Source organism: Arvicanthis niloticus, chromosome 27, assembly GCF_011762505.2.
Source record: "Arvicanthis niloticus isolate mArvNil1 chromosome 27, mArvNil1.pat.X, whole genome shotgun sequence".
NCBI classification, from domain to species: domain Eukaryota; kingdom Metazoa; phylum Chordata; class Mammalia; order Rodentia; family Muridae; genus Arvicanthis; species Arvicanthis niloticus.
In genome coordinates, this window is record NC_133435.1 from 19940622 (window position 1) to 19959964 (window position 19343).

A 19343-nucleotide genomic window follows, 5' to 3' on the forward strand; every position below is an offset into this window, starting at 1 on the left:
ACACCCGAGGTACTTTGAAGCCAGGTATTTTGAAGTTTTCAATGTCTTCTCTGAAGGGTAGACACAGTCTCCTAGTGCTTTTAGTCTAGAAGTGATGGCTGCTGTGGCAACCAGCCACAACTTAGAACAACTGCAGCTTAGAAGCAATAAATGACAGTCAGTATTGGAGATATACCTTTCCATGAAATATTAACAATTTGATGCCTATTTTATAAAATTAATGTCAAATTTTCTATTCATGAAAGAAATAAAGATGTTATTAAGGATATAAGGTCATATAAAATATCCTCAATGTAAAATTTCTAACCATTTGGTAATCTATAAAGCCTTAGGGATGAGAAGGGATGCTGGATGTTTGAGCATGAGGCAATCAATAACACTAGTTTTACATTCTCTTCATTTCCCCAGTCTTCCCCTTTAAAGCTATATTATATTAGCACGTGGGGTAACAGGAGGGGATCAGTGACCCGTGTTTGTTTTTATACTTTTAGATCATTTATGGTAATAGGATGGCTTATTCAAAAACTACCTTTGGTTCCAGTCAGGTCAGTTGATTCCTTCATCTGAGAAGACAAGCCTTTTCCTCCAGGGTACACAGCTTCACTTACTCCTTCCCCATTAACCTGAAGTGCAAGACCACAGCAAACCATCAGACTACTGCTTTGTTAACTTCTGGGATTGGAAGATTGAGCGTGGTTCCTCCCTGTACCTGCTCCCGTTCCACCTTTGCACCCTGCATCCATGTGACTAAGGAACACCGTTGGGGTGAAGAGTGCATAGTAGATACGAGTTCCTACCATCAAACACATCTGGAAATTGTGCTAGTTCTTAAAAGAATTGGACTACACAAAGCTCTTACTTGAGATCTATTTTGAGATTTGTCTTCCAAAGAACAGTTTACGAAAGTTTAACCCTAGAAGTTGAGAGAAAGGAATAAAATTATTTTTGTTTTTTTCTTTTTTCTTTTGAGATAGGGTCTTGCTATGCAGCACAGAGAGGCCCCAGATTCACATTCCTGTTGCCTTAGTGCTGGGATTATATGTGGACCAACATTCCTAGACTTTTCAGTGCAGTTTAGCTCTTTTGTGAGTTTATGGACATAACAATAAATTGACAACAATGTGATTATTATATATGCACTGAACTGACCGCAATATTCCAGTGCGGCAGCAGATGGTGACACACTTTCAGTACAGTCTCTGAGGACAGCATGAGCCATGAGCTTAGTGCTGGAGCACCTGCACAGCTGGGTGCACAGCTTCTGGGTTAGGACTGTGGCACATGTCTACTTCTCCTCTCGTGCTGGGACTCTGACAGGTGCTGACCCACGTGGGCTCTGCACATGTTGCCTGTCTCATTCAGAGCACCTCGTCTCCTTGATGCCATCCATCCTGCTGGCTCTTACAATCTCTCCACCTCCTATTCCCAGGATTCCCTGAGCCCCGAGGGGAGGGATCTCATGAAGACATCCCACTAAGGACTAAACGTTCTAAAGTTTCTCACTGTCTTGTTTAGCTGTGTTTGTTCTCAGACTGTAGGAGGAAATGTCTCTGATGATGGCTGAGGAGGAATTGTTCAATGAGAATTGTAGATGTTGTTAGGAGTCACTTTATGGCTACATTCCTTTAGCAGAACAACAGTATTTGGTTTTCTCCTAAGTCCCTGGGGTATCTTGTCGCCAGTTCTATGTCCACATGATAACTGCTCACAAGTGAAAAACTGGCTCACTCCAGCAGTCTCACTGGGGATGCAAACCACTCTTAAGGCTGGGCCCTGTGCCCAGCAGTAGATGCCAATACTAGTGAACTCAGCAGCATCTTTGGAGGGTCTTTGTCTCATAAGGCTTTGATAGGGCTTTTTTTTTTTTTTTTTTTTTTTTTTTTTTTAAAGATTTATTTCATATATGTGGGTACACTGTCTCTATCTTCAGACACACCAGAAGAGGGCATCCCATTACAGATGGTGTGAGCCACCATGTGGTTGCTGGGAATTGAACTCAGGACCTCTGGAAAAGCAGTCAGTGCTCTTAACTGCTGAGCCATCTCTCCAGCCCCGATAGGGCTCTTTTTATTTAATTTAAATCTTATCTTGCAGGGTCTTTTTATATACATTATAGCTTCCAGTTTTGTAATTTTCAATGATACCAGTGTATGCAAGCATGTGCATCTCTGTGTCTACTTGTGTATTATCTCAGGCTTTTTTTTTTTGTCTTTTCTGTTTGTTTTGTCATATTCTGGCTTGTTTATGTTTCATCTCTGTTTTATTTTATTGTATTATTATTCTTTAGATGCCTATTTGTTTTCCAGTGAGAGACAGATAGGATTGGATTCTGAGAGGAGGGAAGGTGGAGGTACTGTCAGAAGAGCTGAGGGAGGGAAACCATGATCAAAATATAAATATATGAAAAAAAATCTGTGGTCAATAAAAGAAAATAAAAATAAATAAAATTTTAAAATTAAAAGAAAAAAAAAGGTAGATTTGGATAAACTGTAAAATTGAATGACTAAACTAAATCACAATAAGTATGTATTGTGGCTTGCTCTGAAGGCCTAACTCTTTTTTACTAAGAAGTTACAAATGACAGAATTACATTTCAAAAGCTGGTGATGTAACACCCACAGCATCACTGGTTGTAAAATCCCACTTTTCATGAGAAATTCATGCTCTCGGCATCAATGCTCGAGGACTGAATGTTGTCCAGGAGATTTCCTGGAACATTTTAATTCCAACAGAAATGTTGGCACCCACAATAATAAAAGTCCTAGATTCTAGGGTTTGAAGTTGGTTCAACAGAAACTCTACACTTCCTTCTTTCAACATACTGATATTTAAAAAGAAAACAAATAGTATCTAGTATGAATAACATGAAAATTCAGTTGCTGCAGCTTTGTGAAGCTGAAGACCTGGATCAGCAGGAAGGCAAGTTTTGTTACAGAGCAGTGCACACAGGGCCCCTGCACTGACACTGCTGTTACAGAGTAGTGCACACACGGTGGGTGCACAGATACCACTTGGTGTCATAGTCATTTCTGCCCTCACAGTGCTCCTGCTGCAGTTGCAATGTCTCAGGACATCTACCTAGAATATGGACCATGGCACCATGTGCTATCAGAAAGGCACAGAATGGTGCTTCCATTTACTATACAAATCCTCTTCTACAAAACCCAGCTCATGTCCCGAGCATGTTGAGGTGGTATGGTTTTTCTCAGATTACTAAAACACAAAGCATCTCACATGCCTTTTAAATGACACGAGCAGACACCCGAACAGTGAGGGTTGGACTGGACTGCATGGAGTAAGTGAAGGATAAAATGTTGAGCAGAATAAAAACCCAGCCATGATCCTGTCGACAACTCACATGATGTGGAAGGAAGAAAAACTACCATTACCTAAACTTAGGGGTATACACGTGCCCATGAAGACAGAGCAGAGAGTGGAACTCACAGAGCATTGAAAACATTGCCAAGTGACTCCAGGTGGCTCTGTGCTCATCTTGACTGGTTCAAAACAAGAGCATCCATTTCTTTGGCTAGTGCTGTTGCTCCTTGCCAGGTTCATGGGTTTAACCTTCTCAGGCCACTTGTGCTAACACAAGTCCACAAGGGCGACTGTGTTGTTAATTACACACTTTGCTTCCTACACTCCAAGAGACAAGTGAAGGAACCCTGTACACTAACTGAACCATCCAGATGCTGGCATTTGTTAGTCTAGTCATTAGCCATGAAAGAGCCCATGTGCCAGGCAGTGCAGGCTTGAAGGCTCTGCAGTGTGAGCTTGGCAAAGCCTGTTAGTTCATTGCAACAGACTCCTACTAGTAGCATATGTGTCTCAAGAACATTTAATTATGAAATCAATTTGGTATAAACTGTAAGCGCATTGGTTATTAAAAGTAGATAGGACATGAAAGAGTTCTTGCTCTTGCCTTAGAGAAGGAGTTCTTTGGTGTCAGTGCAGGCTGTCCGCAAGGCTCCATGCTGATAAGGCCTGAAAGGAACAGTACAGGGTGGTGAGACAGCTGACATTACCAGAGACACACGGAGATGGGTCTCACATAGCCCAGGCTGGCCTCAGTTTGTACAGATGAGGATGCCTGAGTGTCTCACCCTCTTGCCGCCGTCTCCCAAGTGTTGGAATTAGGTGTGCACCACCACGCCAGGGGTAGGGGAACCAAATGCCTGAGAGAAAGAAAACAGTTCATAGGAAAGCTGACTGGGAGCCAGGTGGTGCACACCTTTAATCCTAGCACTTGGCAGGTGGCTCTTTGAGTTCAAGGCCAGCCTGCACTACAAAGTGAGTTTCAGGATAGACAGGGCTACACAGAGGAACCCTGTCTTATAAAACAAACAACTCAAAACATTTGGAGCTAGCTATATTACTTACATCTGCAATTCCAGAACTTGGGAGACAGAGGCAGGAGGATTGCTACGAATTTGAAGCCAGCCTGGGCTACAGAAGGAGACCCTGTATCAAGTCTCAGAAAACAAAACAAGCTGTTTGGAACTGAATGACTCAAGTAGGAGACACTGAATGGAAACTATTCCACCTGCACAGGATCAGCTTACAATGTCACAAGTGCAGAGCTGCACTCACTCTCGCTGTGTGGGTGAGCAGACTCTGTTCATTTCAGTGTGCTTTAGCACAGGCAGCACCGGGTGGACACACCCGGGGTCCATGGGAAAGCACTTTAGTGCATTTCTTGATCAACACTGACCTTACCTCTTGGCAGCATATGAGTTCTAGAGCTGAGAATGACCTGTAGAAAATTCTGATACCAAGATGGAGGTGGTGGAATTCCTATGAATGTATTTCTATAACTTTATGGTTGCTGTTATAAAGACCCTAAGAATCTTTTCACTTTATTTGAAAGCAGTATAGAAAGCATTTTAGAACTCTAGGAAAAATAATTTTAAAGGCCTATCAGTATCTAATAGTCTTCCCCACATACTGTAAGAAACCACAGGCAGGTTATTTACAATTTCCCCTCCTACGCTATAATTCTCTTTACCCTCTTGATCTCAAAGAAGTTAGTCCCATGGGAGACAAGCTAGAGAACAGACAGCCCAAGGAGCTTTCCACGGGTGTGGAAAGAGGTGTGGGGCCCTAAAAAGACAAACAGGCGGCAAACGTTTGTCACAGTATTTCAGGAGCTAGTCTGCTCTAAAGTGAACTGATCCAGAGCAGGGGACGGACCTCTGGCTTTCAGAAGAGGAGGGGATGGACCTCTGGCTTTCAGAAGCTTTAGCTCTGACAGACAAACCTCGAGATTTCCAGCCTACTGTTAGTACTCAGATGCTGCTCTCTGCAAACCTGGAAGACTGGCTCTGTGTAAAGTACCAAGTTCTAGTTCACACGCATTCCTCTGCGCCTGACATCTCTCTTAGCAATAAAAGCTACATTTGTAGGTCCTGATTATATAAACAGGTGGGGATCATATTTTCTGGGTTTAAGTTTTAGGTTTGTTCTTTATTAATTTTGTGGGCTTTCACAAAGCTATCAAACTTCTTGGTGCCCCAGTTTCTCTCTCTATAAGTGGTAAGACAGCAACTTTAGAATTACCAGTTACTATGAGGATTAAATAGGAACACTTTGTGTACAATGAGCAGTAAAGACAATGGCTGCTATTCTCTTCTGTTTCTGTCATTACGCTGCCATGTGACATAGACATTGTGTCTGTATTTGTAAACCCACAATGCCCAGATGGGTCCCTGGGACAGAAGAGACACTCTGTAAATATCTGTATAAATTATTAAGTGGTATACAGGCCTCATTAGGGCCTCACTAGGTCAAGACAAGTTAAGGTTGTTCCTGGTAGGAAATAGAGGCTCCTATAAGCATGTGGGGGGGGGGGGGGGTCATGAGGACGGGGCTTCAACTCCACTGTACTACGTATTTCATGGTCTACTCTGATTTCCTATTTTTCTAATATATATTGAGTTTCAGTGATGTTAACACTTATTTTCACTTAGATTCTGTAAAATATCCCAGAAAGTTAAGATAAACAGCTTAATGACAGTATCTAACTTGCTGTCTAAGAAGAAAGGTACTTCTCTGTAAAGCATGTGAAAGTAAATGTTCATACCGTTGGTTTTGGTGAACCTGGGTACAGAAATGGCAGATCTGGTTGAAATAGGCACCACCGGGCAACCATCTCTGTATAATAGACAAAGGAATTACAAAGGAGAAACAAAACAATTACAAAGGTTTCAAATAGTTTAAATACCCTTTGGACCACGTTCTAGTCATTTCGGAAGCTCCACTTCACAGGGGCCGAGTCCAGGCATCCCACAAAGCATGGACAGGATTTAATGAGCCTCTTTATGTGTGTCTGTGCCCCCAGTTCCCCCACAGTGAGATGGAGGGAGGGATCAGGACAATCTAACAATCTTGGAAACTCACAGGACGGCCTGATGTATGCAACAATGAACAAGAAACACAGTGAGGGGTGAGTGTGATGTACAGCCATGTGAGAGACGGACACACAGCACCCCAAACTCTCCTCACAAAGGTTAAAAAAAAGAAAGAAAATTAAGGATGGCTTTTTTTTCCTCTTCTTTTCCCTTCTCCACTTTCTTCTACTCAGTCTAGACTGGCCTTAGGTCTGTTCTGTAGCGTGGTTATGTGAACCACAGATCTTCTTGCTTTTGGTTCCAAGTACAGGAATTATAGGCGTGTAAACCACACTCAGCAAGCCCTGAGTTGTTAGTATTACTATTGTTAATGACAGAGCTGGAGGCTGGACTGAAGGTCCCAACCACTGAACTTATCTCCACTCTGAGAATGAACATCAGGCCAGCACACCAGCCTAGAGCCCTTCCCACCGAGGACTGTGATGACTGACAGCTTCCATCACTGTCATTCAGCAGACAGTTCAAAGGTGAGCTAACTCAGAAGGCACAATTTATATGTTTTTATATATAAGGCCTTGATACAAACACGCTTTTCTTTCAGAGTGAAAACAGAGGTGAAAAAACCTGTTTATTTTAAGAATCAATACTACCCAAGGTCAAGAGTAGCCACAAAGTGAGCACACTGGGGATAGGGGATAGCGAGCCATCTTGTACATATTCAAGGATACCTAAAAGGACACTGTGTTGGCAGAAACATTACACCACACTCCTTCAGCACAACTGTATCTTGTTGCTGGGCTGCTGGAGAATGCCAACTCCTTTCAACTTTAACATGGGTTACTTCTCAAGGTTATGTTTGCAGGAAACAATCCTGAGATATGAAGAATCCTTTCAACTAACCAAACCAAGGCAACCAACCCAGGCTCTCTTCATAGTCTGCTATGAAATGAGGGGTTCCTGAGGTCATTCTAACAATAATCCTCTCCTGTGGTCTCCATTAGACCTAAGCACACCTTCTCTGGGGCCTCTGGACACATGTGGAAGCCACACCAAGACCATGCGCTTGCTGTGCCTTAGCAATAAGTCTTTTTATTTCTTGAAGTATATCTTCTGCTCCAAGCTAGAGTCACTAGCTTGCAATTAATTAAGGACAAGTCTATCCTTCATAGTTCCTGAGATATATAGTCACTACAAATATCCATACTTCCATTATTGTGTCTATTATTTATTGTGGACCATAAAGATGGTCAGAGTGGAGAGAATAGAACATCTCTTATAAACATCACTTGTCAATAAAGAAGTCTATGGCCAATGAGCAGAGGCAGGAAACAGGAGGTGGGACATCCAGCAGGGAAACAGGGATGCTGAGGAGATGGATGTAAGAAGACAAGAGAGGACACCAGCCATAAAGCTAAACTCAGGTTAGAATAAAGGGGATACATGAGTTATGAGCTAGTTAGAGAATAAGCTGAAGCTTATGGACTAAGCATTTATTAGTAAATAAATAGTCTCAGAGTCATTATGTCTGGGAACAAAGAAGCCCGGTGGAAAAACCCAGAGGTTAACAGGGAGAGAGAGCTGAAGGAAGAACATGGAGGCATGTTTCCCAAAGATATCTGGACTCTTATCATTATGCCGGAGTCCAGACAACTGTGAAGATGTCACTTTACAGTGCACAAGAAATAGGAACTTAGTTTGTACTATTAGGGCTCTGTTGTCATTGCTGGAACAGGTCAAAGATGAGACAGGAAAGTCAAAGTTAGAGACAGAGACTGAGCAATAGAAGTAGTGTGGCAGGTGCTGTCTTTGAACATAGTGGGCAAGAAGCCAAGGAAAGTGGTGAACGCAAGGCACTTCTGGATTCTTCTCGTAACCTACAGAAGGAGCATCATCCCATGGACACCCTGACTATCCCAGTGAGATCTGTTTGTATTTCTGAGCTCAGAAACTGCACAGATGATAATCTTGTGTTGTTTACAGTAATTGGTTAGAGGAGCCATAGAAAATCAATGCCCATGTTTTCTAACAGTTTTCCTGTACAAGTGAAGGAAGCTGCTGTTAGCATTTGATGCTGTGGTGTAGCTCGGCTGTGTCTCACCAGCTGATGTGAGTTTCAAGAGGGCAGATTCCACCTGAGTTCTAGGAATGAGGTGTGTCCACCCAAAGCCAACTGGTTGATTTACGTCTGTCTTCCGCTGCAGTTCAGAGACTGGCTATATTGTAGGCCTGGGTAGATGTGTTTATCAGTGGTGGCTGTGAGGATTCCTGCTTGAAGATGGCTGTAGATGGAGCCATGTGAGATACACAGCGGGAACAATCACCTGGCCAACATAGAGCAAACTGATACTCCAGAGATAATGGCAAACAGCAAAAAGGAACCTGATGACTTACACAAACCAGTCAACTCCCTTTCCTGGATAAACAGAATTGAGCTATATTTCTGGTACTTGCAATCGAAGACATTCTGATATGTGCTAATTGCCTATTAACTGGAATCATGCTGAAGCATTTCCCTGCATGGCTTCTTAGATTCTATCAGGAACTCTGTTCTAATGTTACTCTTTTGTTGGCTATGAATTAGTAATTCTGTAATACCTGTCTGAGAGAGTACAAGCACAATGACTGAACTGCATGTATAAATACACATCCCCAAGGCTGTAAATGACTATCCAGTACCTTGTACATGCATACATACACCCAAGGCTATAAATGACTGTTTAGTACCTTGTGCAGACATACACAACCCCAAGGCTGTAGACTACTATCCAGTACCTTGTGCATGCATACCCAGGGCTGAAGACTGCTGCCCAGTGCTTTATGCATGCATACATACACCCAAGACTGAAGACTACTCCCTAGTACCTACCTTGTTACTTTCAGCACCACTGAAGGAAGTGACAGGTCCAATGTCCTGTTTGCTTCTTCCAAGGTCATTCCTTGTGTGCTAACTCCATTCACATAATGGATGATGTCTAACAGCTGGAGACTACCGTCAACAGCTGCAGCTGACCTTGGGTTGATATCGCTAATATACACCACTCCATGTGGACTGCCGTGACCTCCAGAGAGGGAAAATCCTTCAAAGAACAGAAAACAATTATTCATCAGTCACAGGAGTCTTATTTTAATTATGCATGAAGTCATATTGAACAAAGCTTGTGCTTTTCTTACCTAACTCCTCTCCGTGGCATGTGACTGTAATGTCAGGCAGCAAATGGGGAAACACTGGCATCCTGGGTAACTCTAGAATCCGCCCAAGAACTAATCTGACTGTTTTGGGCGCGGCTCTCAGCAGATTCACTGCATCGGTGTGGGTCATGTTTGTAACATCTGTATCATTAACCTACAAAAGGAGAACATGAAACATGAGTATAACCTGTATTAGCCAGTAAGAGATTTATGGTGATGTAGTCTCTATTAGAATCTTTTTCCCTGCAGAGATTAGAGAGACAATGATCAAGTAAGTCATTATGAATAATATAAGCTCACTAGCAAATAAACGCATACATCACTACCCTCCAGAATTTAAGAAACTTGCTGTCTCATGGATTTGAGAGACCCTGAAGAAATCAAAAGGACTCTCAGTTTAAGAAGCAGCTTACAGCAATTCCCAAGAATCTATGTAAAGAAAGGCTGTGGTGAAGAATGATCGGACTCCCTCCCTGCCTTCACATCCCACCTGCTGGGATTACAGGCGGGTGCCACCCTGTTAGTTTTCTGTAGTGCTGGGGCTTGAGTGTGGGGCTCTGTACAAGCTACACATGTACTACCAACTGAGCTACACTCCTAGTCGCCAACAACTTCTTTGGAGACAGCGTCTCATGCTGAGATTGTTACGCAGTCAAGAATGACCTTGTTTTCCTGATGCGACTGCCTCTATGCACCAAGTGCTGACATTCCAGGCATGTGCCCTCTGCCTTGCTAATGCCTTTATTTTTAAAGTGGTGGGGAAAGAAAACACAAACCAGGGAAACTGTCATAACTCAGCTTCCTTCCTTCCCCAGTGCTGACTTGCTTTTGGTCATGGCTATGGTCTGGATCTGGCTCACATGTTAGAGACTAGGTCCTCTGTGTGACAGGAAAGCCACTGACTAGACTGGAGGTGTGCCTGCAGAAGGAGCAGCAGGACCCCAGACTCTCTGGCATCCCTGAGATGTGATCTTTTTTTTCTCACACAGGTATGATGCCTTCACTCGAGCTAGCTGCTGGTGCCATGTCTATAAAGGTCCCACACACCATGAGATAACTAAACTCCTTTTCTTTTTAAAGTTAGCTTGTGTAAGGTATTTCATGATAGTAATAAAAATAGATTAAGTCAGCCAGTCACATTGTAAAAATGTCTCCATTCTCCTTAATTGTCTCACTTTTTTATTTTGAGCATCTGAGTGTTTTGCCTGTATCTGTGTCTGTGTATCAACTGTGTGCCTGATGCCTGCAGAGACCAGGACTGGAGATCCCTGGAACTGGAGTTATAGACAGTTGTAAACCAACATGTTGGTACTGGGAATCAAATCTTCTGGAAGAGCAGCCCGTGCTCTTAAACCACTGAGTCACTTGCCAGCCCCTCAGCGTCTCACCTTTATGAGCCGGTCTCCGGGCTTTAGTCTCCCATCACCTTTGGCCGGATCTTGTATGACGTCATGGACATAACAACCAATACTCTGACTGCCTTTGGTCACTGTAAAACCCAGACTTCCTTTTTCTGATTTAACCAGGGTAATGAGAAGCTCTACTTCCTAGAGAAAGATCACAGATTGACTTAAGGTTGTCCTCTTTCTCCTATAGCAAACACACATGAATACTGCTGCCCTTGGTTAGGAGACAAAACCCAAACATTAATTTAGCCAAGTGAGAAGTCTTCTCAACTCTAGATAGAAAGTTCCTTTCTTTCCAAGCATGTAATACATATTGAAGTCCAAAGTTATGTGCTTGTCTCTAGTCTTTCCCTCCATCCTTCTTTCTCCCCCTCTTCCTCCTCCTTTCATCTTTTAAAAATTGTTTTTCTATCTGGAAGAGCTAGGATTGGAACAAGAGCCTCATGCATGCCAGGCAAGGGCTCTCCAGAGCGAGGCTTGCATATCCAGGAAAACAAGGCAGCAAAGTGATGCCACTTCGACAATCAAAAGCGATTTTTACAGAGGACTGTTTAGAAAAATCCGTCACATGTTTAAACAACAGAGAGCGAGCCAGAAGACATAAAAGGAAGTTTTTGTTTGTTGCTATTTTTGTAAAACTATGAAGTACATGGATGATTGTAGGTCACAGCTTCATTTATTAAGATGTGCAACAAACTCAAAGATGTTAGTTGGGAGAGAGAGGATGCCTGTGTGGCTGATGACAGGTTATCGCTACGAATGAAACTGAAAATGCTCAGGTGAAAATGTACAACCACTCATCTTCTCTGTCTGTCTGTCTGTCTGTCTGTCTGTCTCTCTCTCTCACACACACACACACATGCCTATGATTATAAAAAAATGAAAATTATGGAAAGGCTATTTGGTGCAAAATCCTTCTAGCTTGGGATACTGAAATCACAGGTGCTTCTCCTCTTCCCTTTACTTTATATAAACATTTATTACTTAGCTAACAAACAGTGGAAAAGGCTGATTTTCAATTCAAAGAATTATTATTCTTGAATTTTTTTTCCTAAGCTTGATTTGCAGGCTTAGAAATGTTAAGTCTTCAGTAAATCAAGTATTTGTGGTTTAAACTGGGAACAGGGATGGAAGGGTAGGGTTTCAGATAGGGTAGGGGAGGGCTAACTAACATTAAGGATGTAAATAAATCATATAAAATCTACTGTTTTATGAAGTTCATATGTGTATAGGTTTTTTTTTTTCACAAGAATTTTAATTGGAATTACAGAAGATAATACTTCCTCCAGAAATCACAGGCTGTCAGAAGCTCAGTGCCAAGTGTGGGGTGCCTACCCATGAGTTGGTTGCTGGTCATGCATGTCCCAGAGACCCCCCCAAACAACACAAGCTATTGCCATGGCTCTTGGTTATCCACCAGAACATAATGGTAAGACCAACTGCTAAAGACACCACACACCATAGACAGAGGACATGGACAACTCAGTTTGTTACTGCCCAGAGGTTTCCTCCATGCTGGCTAGCTTTCTAGGAACTAGAACTAGGAATTGAAAGGCACTGGGCAGGATTCTACCCTGCTGTGAACTCTCTAACAGTGGCCAGCAAGGCAAGACACACCATAGTGTGATAGTGGGACAAATGTTATGGGAGCAGCCAAACGCTCTCTGATTGGATTTAGGGCCTGCATAACAGGAGACGCATGCCCAGTCCTGTAAACTGGTCCAGGAATGCACTGATGGAGAGTCCACAGGCTCCAGGCATCAACCTACTATTATTCTGGTAAATAGACGATTTGCCCTCTAAATGTGTTAACTCTATAACTAAATATCAGCACATCGTTTAGACCTTATCAGAGAAGTTTCTTTGTACCGTAACAATTAGTTAACACAGATCTCCAGCACTGGCCAAATGACAAGAGACTATGTGTGTGGACTGTTGAGAAGTGAATGGGACACCTGTATTATACTGCCCTTTCCCCAAAGTTCAGGGAACAAAATGGAAGGGTGTGTGAGTGAGAGTGTAAGGCCAGAGGTCAGGAAGCACCAACGTGAAGCTGTGCTTTCTGGGCATCACGGGGCTACTGTACTCAGGAGCTCATGGCAGCTGTGGTAGCCATGACAAGACAAGCCAGTCAGCACTGCCGCATAGAGAAAGGGACTGAGGAGAGCCCTGCCCCAAGCCGCTGACAGTTGATGGACGAGGGAGTTAGTTTTAAGGGTGTGGCAACTGGTAGGTCAACTGCTGCAGTGGAAGGCCCCACTTCCTTGAGTATCTGGGCAGCATAAACTGAACTTGGTGGGCTATCTAGAGAGAAAAACACGTACTTGAGCTTCGGTAGAGATGAGGCAGGAATGGGAGGACTGTGGGGTGAAGAGGAAGGGAGGGTGAATGCGGTCAAGATACATTTCATACACTCGTGGGTTTCTCTTCCATTTCTAGTTGTTAGCCTTTAATGGCTAAGCCCTCTCTCCAGCTAAACTGCCAACCTCGGAGCCTGCATGGGACTGACCTAGGCCCTCCGCACATAGGTACAATTATGTAGCTTGGTCTTCTGCTGGGACTCTTAACAGTGAGAGTGGGGGCTGACTCTGACTCTGTCGCCTGCCTTTGGGACCCTTTTTTCCAACTGAGTTGCTTCATCTAGCCTTAATAGGAGAGGAGGAGGAGGAGGTACCTAGTCTTAAGGCAGCTTGATATGCCAAGGCTGGCTGATACCCTGGAGGTCTGCCCTTTTCTGAAGAGAAATGGATGAGAGGACTGGGGGAGAGGAGAGGTTGGGGGGAGAGACTAGGAAGAGAGGAGGAAGGGGAAACTGCAGCCAGGATGTAATAGATAGATAGATAGATAGATAGATAGATAGATAGATAGATATCTAAAGAATTAATAAAGATTAATAAAAAGTCAAAATGAATGGCTCTAAAAAAACATATGTCCGGGGCTGACCTCTGGCCTCCACATGCACACACATATGCCTACATGAACACTCTTCCACATGCACATGTGTGCACATGCACACACACTCATTCCTAGTCTTCTAAAGTTGGCAGCCCACTGGATAGTCAAAGCTACTAGGAATCACAAGAGGTAGGTGACTTCTCTGTGGACGTCTCCCAAAATGGCAACGAGGCAGTGAGGAAGTCAGGGTGACTCACGATGGTTTTTATCGTCCCCTTACTTCTCGGCACGGAAACATCAGAGAGGGGAATTACTCATTTAGTCGATGTACTATAAGCTAGTCTGTAACATAGCCTTTTTTCTAATACAAAAGGTACATGTCTATAACTTTACTGAGAAAAACAAAAGCTGTAATACAGAGAAAGGAGCTCACCAGCTCAGAATCCTCAAGGTGATTTCCCAGGTCATTTTTCAAAGTTGTTGTGTTTTCCTCTTTGCTCAGCTGAGAGACAAGATGTGTAAAATATTTGCCAGTGGAGTCAGAGGGAGCACACTCTTCCAGGGACTGGCGGATCTCTCCAGGACTAACATCCAGCACATGAGGAGGACAGCTAGAGAGACAAGAAACGACACTATCTGTGGATACATTTCAGGGCTACAGAGACAAGAAGCGACGTTATCTGTGGATACATTTCAGGGCCAATATTTAGTTTGTGCCATGGCAGAAAATACCCAACAGGTATTTCTGTGTGATTTTAAGTGAGACTCACTGGCTTTCATCTGCATTTAGACTATTGATTTATTCAACATCTACTATATGTTAATATTTCTAATTATTCTCTGTGCAGGCTCAACTTTGAATAACTTCTGTAGCTGCATAAGGACAGTAAGGCAGGCTAGAATTCTATTCCTAGTTGTTATTCAAGATGGAAGCTAATGTGACCATGGGTCTAATTTGTGTTCGACTTAGTAAGAAAAGGAGAAATAAGAAAAAAACCACCTTACTCTTGTCATTTATTTTTACTTATATACTTATTTTCCAAAATTGGGGACTGAACTCAGGGTCCTATTCATGCTACAGAAGTAGTCCACATTGTCCACTGCTCTCCAAGAGGGTCTTTCTCAGTGCTCTAGGCTGGCTGGGAAAATAAGACAGTTTCCATGGTCACTCTGGATGAAAGAATAGGAAGAACAGAAGGGAGGAGGAAGGAAAGACGGACAGATGACAGATGATAGATAATGGAAGGAAGGAGGAGAGGACAGTGGGAGGGAGAGTATGAGGAGAGAAAATGTAGGCAAGTATGTTTGGGGACACACACACACAGACACACACAGACACACACACACACAATCTGGGTGGGAGCAGATGCTAGAGGCGTGGTTGTGTCCATACCTGCAGCTCCTCTCCTACGTTCTCCACCATTTTCTCTTTCTCGGTTTCCAGGTCTTGCAGTTTGTAAACCCCTCTTGGACTCCTCTAGCAAGTCCAGTCATCCAGTCATCTAGTCATCATTACCCCAATAACGCTCTTTCTGTCTGGTTAAAGTGCATTGAGAAGCTGCTTTCTTAGTTACTAATGGATATACTCATGAGAGAAACACGGTCAAACTGACGGCTCTGAGAGCGTACTAGTTTACTGAAATTGTTAGTCCTAACAACATAACCTCTACTAAGTTACTGTTTGCTAACAATTCTGAGTTCACAGGCATTCCACTGTTTACAAAAAATGTTCTTTATTATGTATATATGTGCGCATGCATTAGGGTGCCCTTCCCTCTGGAGCTGGAGTTATGTGAGTCTACGAGCCGCCTGGTACAGGTGCTAGGAACTGAACCAGAGCCCCCTCGAAGTCCTCAGCCATGTCTCCAGTCCACCAGATGTTGCTTTCGTAGAGCAATCTGTGTTGTTGGCACCTTGCTACACCACCTGCCGCTCTGGACACTAATACTGGCAATACCTGCTCTCTGATTCCGATGACGTGCCGGGTGTTTTCTGAGGGAGGTAAAACATGGTGCATATGGATTCCTCCTGGCCTCTCGGTGCTTCACGCGCAAAGGTTGCCATTGGGGTGACATTTGGCATCTTCGCTGGCGCTCTCACAGACTCATCCTCCCCACTCTCACTGTGGTCGCTGTAGCTCTCTCTCCTGGATGGAGCCTTGCACTGTTTCTTGGTTTTGCCAGACATCTCACTGTCGTCCACGCTGGCTTGCTCCACCGAGAAGGATGATGGCTGAGAAGGCTCTTTACTGCTGTTTAGAAATGCTTGTGCTGGAGAGTGGAGTGGGGTCTGAAAGAGACACAGTGAAGGACATCAGAGGGTGACAACCTACATCAGCAGTCAGCTCGTTATGAACCTGCTAAGAAGCAGTACTTTATATAAAAATATAAACTTTCTGCTAACAAACTTAATTTATGTTCTTTAAAGGGAAATATAGAATGACAACTGCTAATACTGTAGGACTTACATATTTTTATTACAATAATTAATTTTGGGGGTACAATTTTCTCAGTGTACAAATATCACCGTACATGTATAAAGGCCAGAGAACACCTTATGGCTGGCACTCTTTCCACCCAGGGAGTTCCTGGGCTTGAACTCGGGTCCTTGGGCTGCTTATCTGATGAGCCTCCTATAGCCTAACTTACATTTTCCTTTCCAACTGTATTCTACTTATGTCAGTGTGTTTGTGCATGCCGTGGCATGTGTGCAGCTGAGAGGACAATTCTGCAGAGTCAGTTCTCTCCTGTCACCTTTAAACTGTTTCCAGGGAGCCAATGGATGTCAGGCTTTGTCTAGCAAGCACCTTTACTCACTGAGCCATCCTGCCAACCATGACTTACACTTTCATGTCAGAACTGGAGTTGGATCATATATTGTCCTATTTTCAAAATTTAGAATTCTTTTTTTTTTTTTTGGGGGGGGGGGGGTTGAGACAGAATTTCTCTGTGTAGCCCTGGCTGTCCTGGAACTCACTCTGTAGACCAGGCTGGCCTCGAACTCAGAAATCCACCTGCCTCTGCCTCCCAAGTGTTGGGATTAAAGGCGTGTGCCACCACTGCCCCGCAAAATTTAGGATTCTACAGTGAATGATCTCTAACTTTTTAAAAACAGTTATGTACTTTTAAGATTTATTTATGAGGCTGGAGAGATGGCTCAGTGGTTAAGAGCACTGACTGCTCTTCCAGAGGCCCTTTTCACGCCCTTTTCTGTATGCAAGAGTACATGCAGATCTATATTAAACAAATCTTTAAAAACAAACAAAAACCAAACAAAGATTTATTTATTGTTTTATAAATGTGTGTATGCCTGAGTGCATGGATGGAGCACCATATGTATGCAGGTCCCCAGAGGCCAGAGAGGGCATCGGGCCCTCTGGAACTGGAGTTACAGGCATTTGTGAGCTGGCTGATGTGGGTGTTAGGAGCTAAACCTGGGTCTTGGGAACTGAACCCATGTCCTACGGAAGCACAGCAAGTGTCCTTAAGTACTGAGCCACCTCTCCAGCTCTTTGTGAAGTTTTAAAATGTGCTTTGGGAACATCTTTAATGAGTATACATAGCTCTACAGAGGGCTGCCTTTACTGTAGCCACCTTTACTGAACATACGGTTTATGTTAACAAAACTACAAGTGAGCTTTCTGCATGCATGAAAACTCCCTCACAGCTTGCCTTTTTCCCGGGAATTCTCTACATTATCACACATAGGATATTCTCGAGGAACATTTAAAATATTTCCAAGTTGCTTTCTAGAAATACTTGATCAACTAATGTACTCACCAGAAGTATTGTTTTCAGCCCTTAGTTTCTGGGGTTTCAAATCAATGTGATCTCTGTGTGTGCGCGTCTGCATGTGTGTGCATGTGAGTATGTGGGTGCGTGTATGAGTGTGGGATATGTGTGAACATGTGTGTATGAGTGTGATTTGTGCATTACGCCTTTGCAAACATGAGCATGTGTGTACATGTTTGAGTGTGATGTATGTATGCATATGAGCATGTGTGTATGTATGCATTTGTGTTACATATATGTATGTGTGTGTGTACATGTATGTGAGTATGTGTTTGGGTGCATGTATGAGTGTGAATGTATGCATTTGTGTACATGTGTGTGTCTATGTTTGATATGTGCATGTTTGTGTATGTGTGTTTTTTGTGTGTACGTATATAATATGTCCATGCAAATGTGTATACACACAAGCATGCATGCGTGTACGTGTGTGTGTGTGTGTGTGTGTGTGTGTGTGTACACATGCATGTGTTTGAGGAGGATAGAAGGTGGTACCAGATTCCCTGGAGCTGGAGTTTCAGGAAGTTTTAGGCGACTCTGTAAGAGTGGTCTGTGCTCTTTCTGGCCCCTTGAAATGCTACTTCTATTAAATTTCAGAAACACAGCTCTGCTGTTATGTCCTCCTCCTTGTCCCCTCCCCAGTGTACAGGTAAAAGGACCTGGCTCCAGCAGCTCTTCCGTCCAGATCCCAAGAATAGCACTACGAGTGAACTCCTAAGCTGATAGGAGGCCAAAGGCAGATTTCCTTGAAAACACCCTCAGAATACAAAATAACAGCTCCTAGTTAAATATGGAGGTGTAAATCCCAGTATATGAAGCTGAACTAGCAAACCAGTATTCTATGAAAACAGAAGTTAATATCAAACAACCTTACCAAAAATGCAGTATCGATTTCTGGTAGCACACCAGGTGCGGGCCTGCAGAGGAGCAAGGACACTTCTGGAGCCGTTCCCCTGAGGGCAGATATGACATCCTGGAGGCACAGGAGGAGAGATCACAGGAAGATGGAGGGAAGCCAGAAAGAGGGAAAGAGCCAGCTGCCCACTGGCCCATCCTCTGATAATTGAACTTTTGCCCCTGCTCAATGCTCCCGGCTCACCTGCTGAGACAGTCCCTTCAGGGAGGCTTCGTTAACTTTCAATATAACATCTCCAACATTGATTTTCCCACTTTCTGCAGCCGGCTGTCCAGGAAAGAGCTTTTTAACCCTTACTATGCTGCTATTTATTTGCTCTGGTATAAGATTATCTTCTCGAGAAAAACTGAATCCAAGGCCAGAGCTATTTTTAAACAGCTTGACCTCAAATGTATTATCTAGAGAAAAAGATGAAAAAGGTTACATATTAAGCTGTGTACATATGAACACCCAAACACACATACTCTTAGACATGCTTTTTAAAGAGATTTGTTTACTTAATGTATGTGAGCACACTGTTATTGTCTTCAGACACACTGGAAGAGGCATTGGATCCCATTACAGATGGTTGTGAGCCACCATGTGGTTGCTGGGGAACTGAACTCAGGACCTCTGGAAGAGCAGCCACATATCAACAGCTACGTGTGATTGTATATGCTTATAATATCAGTACTTGGGAAACTGAGGCCAACTCTGATTACACAGTAAGTAACAAGGCCACCTTGAATTAAAGACTTAGATCCTGAATCAAAATCAAATGAACCAACATTTAAGGTGCATGTGGGTTTGAAGCCATTCAATT

General features: G+C 43.3%; 1 protein-coding gene across 1 annotated transcript in view; it reads right to left on the reverse strand.

Annotated features, from left to right (window-relative positions):
* The window catches only part of Ptpn13 (protein tyrosine phosphatase non-receptor type 13), a 167167-nt gene that overhangs the window by 20746 nt on the left and 127078 nt on the right, over positions 1-19343 (reverse strand). Inside the window, 10 exon segments of the mRNA XM_076926338.1 lie at positions 530-623; positions 3923-3984; positions 6080-6150; positions 9214-9424; positions 9519-9690; positions 10925-11083; positions 14271-14448; positions 15795-16126; positions 18500-18598; positions 18725-18939. Of these exon segments, the coding sequence (XP_076782453.1) occupies positions 530-623; positions 3923-3984; positions 6080-6150; positions 9214-9424; positions 9519-9690; positions 10925-11083; positions 14271-14448; positions 15795-16126; positions 18500-18598; positions 18725-18939 (1593 nt within the window).